This window comes from Gymnoscopelus microlampas, assembly GCF_963454915.1.
Source record: "Gymnoscopelus microlampas genome assembly, chromosome: 14".
Lineage (NCBI taxonomy): Eukaryota > Metazoa > Chordata > Actinopteri > Myctophiformes > Myctophidae > Gymnoscopelus > Gymnoscopelus microlampas.
In genome coordinates, this window is record NC_139951.1 from 33,060,225 (window position 1) to 33,067,724 (window position 7,500).

General features: G+C 43.5%; 1 protein-coding gene across 2 annotated transcripts in view; it reads left to right on the plus strand.

The window, feature by feature from the left end:
* Positions 1 to 3,310: 3,310 nt before the first annotated feature.
* The window catches only part of hs3st3l (heparan sulfate (glucosamine) 3-O-sulfotransferase 3-like), an 11,965-nt gene continuing 7,775 nt past the window's right edge, over positions 3,311 to 7,500 (plus strand). For both annotated transcript variants that reach the window (XM_084079186.1, XM_084079187.1), the window contains exon 1: positions 3,311 to 4,170. In XM_084079186.1, the coding sequence (XP_083935312.1) occupies positions 3,638 to 4,170 (533 nt within the window). In that variant the 5' untranslated portion in view covers positions 3,311 to 3,637. The remainder of the gene's footprint in view (positions 4,171 to 7,500) is intronic.

The window sequence follows — 7,500 nt, forward strand, 5'->3', positions numbered from 1 at the left end:
AAAGGATGCACAATCTCGCCGGATGACCTCGCCTCCTGATCCATGGAAGAGTGGCTGGAGAATAAAAAACAACACACAGAAAAGGAGGAAACCAAGTTAGGTGTTCACATCCGTTCGACACTTTATGCACAGTATGCACCCTGAGTGTTAATTTAACTCTGAGTGTGTACAAATGTAACCAAATGGACCATTTGGTTACATTTGTACACTCTCAGAGATACAAATGGATATATTAATACAGATGATTTTACTGTGTATGTGTCTCTGTATTTGTTCAGTTTTCAAATGCATGCCCTTTTCTTTTGTCTTGTCAATGCGAAATTATAGGATACGGTGACATAGCTGGTAAGTGTTATTGAAATATTGGCGTGGGTAATGATTTGTTTATTTCAGGGTCAGTTGAGCATCGCTTAAGAGTTTTCACTGTCCTGATAGATCGCCAAACGTGGAGATTTGTCATTTAGAGAATAACACTCACTAATAAATGACTATGACGGAGACTGTGACTCTGGATCCAGAATTCAAGACAGAATTCTGGTCCCACAGAAATTTCCCCTCAATAACAATAGGTTTGATGTTTACATGGTATTCTAGTTTCTTTGAAGCACAACATTGTTTTCTTTGGACTCTAGTTACGTAACTATACCCTGTCAGTTGTTGATTAGGGTTCATGCTATTTACTTTGATCTCACACTTGCAAGTCACTCTGGATAAGCGCGTTATTGCCTAAATTGTAAACTGTAAATTGTGATGAAGAGTTGGAACAGGCTTCATTGAAACAAAAGCACAACAGGATACTACAAATGAATTCCTAAATTGTACTACTTCTTCATTGTAATGTTAACAAGAAGATAACGCTGCATTCGCCCAACCTTTTCTAAGGAAATTAATTAGTCGCGTCTAATGGCTTTTGCGATTGAATGTTCAATGAAGTGTTACATAATAGAAACAGGAAATGAGATATTGATACATTATCAAGCTCTCTCTTTAGAAAACTAACTTTTATCTTCATTTTCATTTGAGCCCTGTAAATATAAATGTGCAAAGTAACATACAAAAACAAAACCATGGAGCTTAACCTTACACAATGCACCTTACCTTCGCTGACTTATTTATTTCTATTGCTCAGGTCTTCTCAGAGCACCACAATATTAAACTCCAATTACTTTTATCTTCCCCCAAAGTCTTTGAAAATACTGCAGGTAGGGTGGTGTGTCTGTTGTCTCTCATTGTGGGACAATGATGTGATTTTATGACATGGGTCACATCTGCTATGGGATAATGACAGGGGTAAGCCAAATGGAACATGAAGTGTGTGTGTGTGTGTGTGTGTGTGTGTGTGTGTGTGTGTGTGCGTGCGTGCGTGCGTGCGTGCGTGCGTGCGTGCGTGCGTGCGTGCGTGCGTGCGTCACGCGCGCATGCATGTGTGCGTGTGACGTGTGTACGTGCCTTTGTGTGTGTGTGTGTGTGTGTGTGTGTGTGTGTGGGGGGGGACGGGGGACGCGTTTGTGTGCTTGCCTATGTTCACATGTGTGGTTGGAATGGGGATCTAATGACTCTCCGATGGGCTATTAGCTGTAATTCATCTCCTCACTCAGCAATAGCAAAAGACAAACATTGCAAAGCTATCCTAACGTACAACTGTAACACAGCACGCACTTCTCTCTCAGATCAGTTACATTGATATATTTATATCCCTGCAGCCAGTCTTTTATTATACTGCACCAGGTCAGTTTCAATCAGGTCAGAGTTCTGATATCAGAATCCCGCAGCAAGAAGCAGCCAGAGCACTTTGGCTTCTTCTGGACACTTGCAAGAAGCAAGGGATTTTGCTCTGTTGCCATGCAGGCGTCTTTATGTTTCACCTGCTTTTGAAATGCCATTTAAAATCATTCATCCCCTCTGCAATTTGACTCTTAAAGCCTCACTATGTAACTTTTATGAATACAATGTAATTGTGTCTAAATCTAATCTGTATGGTAGTGTATGATAATACAATATAACTTATACAATTGGGGTGGTTGTATTTTGTCTCCCTGCTCTTCTATTGAGACATTTAGATCGTGTCAAAGGTCATGTATCACCTGGACACAGGATCTTACCCGAATTTTGACCTGATGGTCAAGATTCAATTTATCCCCTGAGCAAGCAGGCCGGCTCTATTAGCTCAATGGTAGAAATGTCAGCACCGGGTTCAATCCGGGGTAGAAGAGGAAAGTTGCATAGTGCTGCTCTAACCACTTAAACCAAACGGGCCTGAGTTACTTGCAAGTGTACTTGGTACGGTTTTCTTTTTTGCCATTGTCTTGTTTGGGAATAAAAAAACCCTGATCTGTATTCATTGTCAAGGTGTTTTGTCAACACTATTTATATATTTTTTCTTTCCTCACATTTTATTTCCTTGGTGCATTGAATTTGATGTGTTACTGTGTTTCTCTGTGTACTAACTGCTTGTTACAATACTTGCACCTAGTGGGACTAATAAAGTTTGTTTTGAATTGGTATTTGAGTTGAATCGTGTATTTGGTGGGGGATCATAGTCTCTGGGCAGATGCAATGGAACTGTCTTACCACTGACTAAACCAATTAAGTGATCAGTCTTAAAGAAGAGAGATGTCAGCTGGGTGTGATAAGCCCCTGTCCAAATGGCACGGCTGACCAACACTAGGGTTAATACCCACTTGGATTGGTCTGTTTAAACTGTCATGCCATGTGACAGTTACAGTTTGTGTTCATCATATGAGTAAGCAGTATTTGTGTATGTACAAGTATTCAAGTAAAGGATATCAAAAGTGTCACAATTAAAATAAATACATAACTAGTATTCTACAGACACACACTCCTCTGCGTTGTTGTTTTTATATTTTGTACTTGACGTTTCAGTTGTATTAACTTTTTGCTACAGTATAAGACACAATGTCAGCGCTGTACAGTAGTATGTTAATGGCGCCACTTATCCAGCCTTACCATTGAACACCTGAATGCCCAATACTGTCTCTTCTGTCAAGCAACACTGCCATGCCATATACAGTGCAATAGAAATAAAGGTTTATCTTCTCATATAATATCTGTATATGGTGTAAATGCTGATGCACTGGGTCCATGCACGAGAGAGAGAGAGAGAGAGAGAGAGAGAGAGAGAGAGAGAGAGAGAGAGAAAGAGAGAACTGTCACACACAGAGAGAGAGAGAGAGAGAGAGAGAGAGAGAGAGAGAGAGAGAGAGAGAGAGAGAGAGAGAGAGAGATCCCATAGACGCGAATCCCCATGAGGGCCATGGAGAGGCAGCGTGTAATCCCGTGGAGAAGTATCCCTGCAGTCCAGCACGGATATTAAAGCCGTATATTCTTGAGTGGGTGGATAGCCTTGTTGTCACGCACAACAAATGATGACCTGAGTGTGTGTGTGGGTGAATTCTAACTGCTCCAACTGCCTATTGACAATGCGTACCGGACGCGCAAAATGAAACGCACGCAGGGGGAAGAATGGAGCGCGCAGGAGGAAGATACTCTCTGGGAGTTTTCGGTAATTTGGGAATATTTGAAGTTTCTACCGGCTGCTGCGTGTGGGCAAAGCGACCGAGTCTTAACCGCGGTCAAGTTATGTGAGCTGAACTTGTGGTAGAATGGCACCTCTCACATGGATCTCCGAGGGATGGCAGCCTTTCAGCATCATCATCACCAGCACCACCACCACCCGAACGCGGACCTGCGGCGGGTCCTCATCAACCGGCTCATGATCATGTCCTCCATGGGCATCATCTGCTTCTCTGTGTTTTATTTCCTGACGGGATGCTGCGAGTCGGACCCAACGGAGTCGAACTCTGAAGTCAAACCCCCCGCGCACGAACTCCTCGCCTCGGGGTGGCTGCACAGCAGAAACAGAACCATGTACAGAGACCTTATCATCGCGGCACCGGCTGCCGATCAGGACGCGCTGCGTCCGGCCGAGCCGAGTTCCTCCTCCTCCTCCTCCAGTTTGGAGGCGAACAGTTCTTCCAGTAGGGAATGGACCGCCACCAGACGGCTGCCCCAGGCTCTCATCATCGGGGTGAAGAAGGGAGGCACCAGGGCTCTACTGGAGTTCCTCCGCCTGCACCCGGACATCAGAGCGCTGGGCTCAGAGCCGCACTTCTTTGACAGGCATTACGCACGAGGACTGGATTGGTACAGGTAGACTATATGGATACGTTTAAAGTGCAGTGGTTCTCTACCTTTTTTTCAGGCCGCGACCCCCCCCCCCCAAAAAAAAAAACATATTTGAACTAGGGACCCCCCCCCCCCCCCCCCCCACACACACACAAAAAAACAAAAAAACATATTTGATCTAGGGACCCCCCCAAAAAAATAATAATCATATTTGGGGGACATCCCCCAAAATAATCATATTTGAACTGGGGACCCCCCAAATAATCATATTTGAACTGGGACCCCCCCACCCTGATAAGCACTTGGAATTGTAGGACTTGAGGCATTACATTTAGTTTGACTTGGTTCCTCTTTCTTAGATTATTTGACAATTTGGCCAATGTTTGACAAGTCTTTATAGTGTAGTCTGTTGATTACGTTTGATGCAGTAAATGGTCTTTTTTTCTTTCTTTTTTTGATTGTCACTTCACTGTCATCTGGGGACCCCCCCAAAAGCCTGTGGGGACCCCCCTGGGGCCTATGCACTGTTTTAGTGCATAGGCGCCTCAACTTCTTTTTCTTTCTTTTTGTTTGTCAAAATCATGGAATGTTTTCTTTAGTTTTTTAATTCTTATTTTCTCACAAAGATGTTTTACTTAGATATATTTTAAAACATGTTGCTTTGTAGTTTTTGGGACAAAAATATATATTTTTTATGATTTTTTTGTTGTGCGCATACCTAAACATAGACTACCGTGATAGGTGATAGCCTATAGTCTGCCATCTGGCTTTGCCAATCGGTGTGTGGCGTGTGCATATTTAGTGTGTGTGTGTGTGTGTGTGTGTGTGTGTGTGTGTGTGTGTGTGTGTGTGTGTGTGTGTGTGTGTGTGTGTGTGTGTGTGTGTGTGTGTGTGTGTGTGTGTGTGTGTGTGTGTGTGTGTGTGTGTGTGTGTGTGTGTGTGTCTGTGTGTGTGTGTCTGTGTGTGTGTACACTGTAGGGAGGAAGGCCCGGATGAGAGTAATCATCTCTCCAGCCAGGGCCAGATGTTGCTGTTGTCATGTGGCACTGTTCTCAGCCTGTTCCGTGAAAACTTAGACATACTCAGTACACACACGCACACACACGCACGCACGCACGCACGCACGCACGCACGCACGCACGCACGCACACACACACACACACACACACACACGCACACACAGAGCACATATGCAGAGATCTAAGGGACTAATATTGAACGATGGAAGCAGTACTAAATATGTGTGATGGGCATGAGAGATTTTCATTCCCGCATTTTCAGACTTTTTGGCAATGACTCTGCTTGTAAAGAAATGGCTTTGACATAGCGTGTGTGTGTGTGTGTGTGTGTGTGTGTGTGTGTGTGTGTGTGTGTGTGTGTGTGTGTGTGTGTGTGTGTATGTGTGTGTGCGTCTATATTGGTGTTTGTAACATCTATAGACAGACAGACACACAGCTACAAATGGATTAAATGTGGATATAAATCTGATCTGTGGTGTGCTCATAGCAACAGGAGCTCAATAGTGACATTGGCTCAGCACTGGAGCCACTTTGGCATGTCAGTAGTGATTAAATCCAGAGATTAACGGATGATATGTATTTTTCCTGTGTGTAGATTATTTACTACCGTAGTACTACAACCACGACTATGAAAGCCAACGTGCCCCATTATAATAGGTTAAAAGCGCGCCGGTTAACCAGTGCTACTGCTGTGTGCTTGCATTATGTCACATTATGCGACACATGCAGAGGTGAGTGACACCAGATTGTCATGTCTTCTACCCTAGAAGCAGATGGAACTCCCTGCTTGTCCAGACACTTGACATCACTGTCAGCCCGGTCAATTGACCTTTCACCCAAGGTCACTTTACGGGGGGAGTTAATGATGTCTTCACACCACTTCATAACGAACGTCTACACACACACACACACACACACACACACACACACACACACACACACACACACACACACACACACACACACACACACACACACACACACACACACACACACACACACACACACACACACACACACACACACACACACACACACACACACACACACAGAATGTAAACTGACAGTGTGTGTAGAAAGTGTAGAAAACAGCTGCATAATGCAAGATCTTTATCGATCTAAATCACACAAGGGATTGCAAATGTATACGATCAGCCCTTTGCAGCCGATACAGTTTCTGCATTATTTATTATTATTGTTATTATTATTATTACCCTTATTATTATTATTATTATTATTATTACCCTTATTATTAGTATTATTATTATTATGATGTAATTCTCTTCTTTCCTTTCCTCTGTAAGCACTCATATTCCCAATGTTATACCTAGTGTCTTGCCATACATATTTTATAGCCGTTGTGCCTTGCTCTCAACACCAGTGAAGCCCTTGTTCAACGCCTCATCCTCCCTGAATCCTTACCGATTCCCTGTGGTGAATGCTACTTTAACTGTACCTCATACTGTACCTGCTGGAACAGTCCCGCTTTAAAACATATTAGAGATTGAAGTTTTGTGAAAATGAAAAGTAGCACCTACTACCTCCTTGGGTGTTATTTGCTTATCTCTTACCCACTGTACACATCCACATTACACAGGAAATGAAGGTTCAGGTTCAGCTATAATCCTGAAAAAAATAAAAAATAAAAAACTAACAACAACAACAACAACAATTATCTAACTATAATAAATCAACTCAGGAAGAAAAGAAAACACGGAGAAACTATCATGGAAAATCACATGGAGAGCGGTGGTGAGCCATAATCGTATGTTCCTCAAAATCATTTAGCAAAAACATGTAGCTTCACAAGGGCAATTGAGATCAGAGTCCCTGACAAGGAACCACTAATGGCAGTCAGGTCAGGGAGGAGATTGGATCTGGAGCAGCGCTGCGATGCGCCTTCAGATGGACTGGAAGTTTTCTCCCTTACTGTGTTGCTAAGATCGATAGCTCTATCTCCTCACTCTGACCTTCAGTTGACTTCAGAATTAGAGCGGTTAGCGCTGGTCAGCTCGGCTTCTGTTACAATTAGCAGGAAGCTTTATCCTACAGTGGCATAATTCCCCCACATAGACACGTGGAGGTCATGTTACAGGCAGCCATCGGCACTGACTCTCTCTCTCACACACTCTCTCTCTTTCGCTATCTTTCTCTCCTTTTCTCTTTCTTTACTTCTCAAGGAATCCATTAAATTTGCTCCGCTGGAGATTCACTTCACACACAAAGCGCGTTGTGAAACGCTCCGGCCACGGCATCTGAAAGACAGGATGCAGAGGGTGCGTCACAGGTTGAAGAGAGGATAGATACCCAGGTTTAAAATAAGATGGGGTGAGGA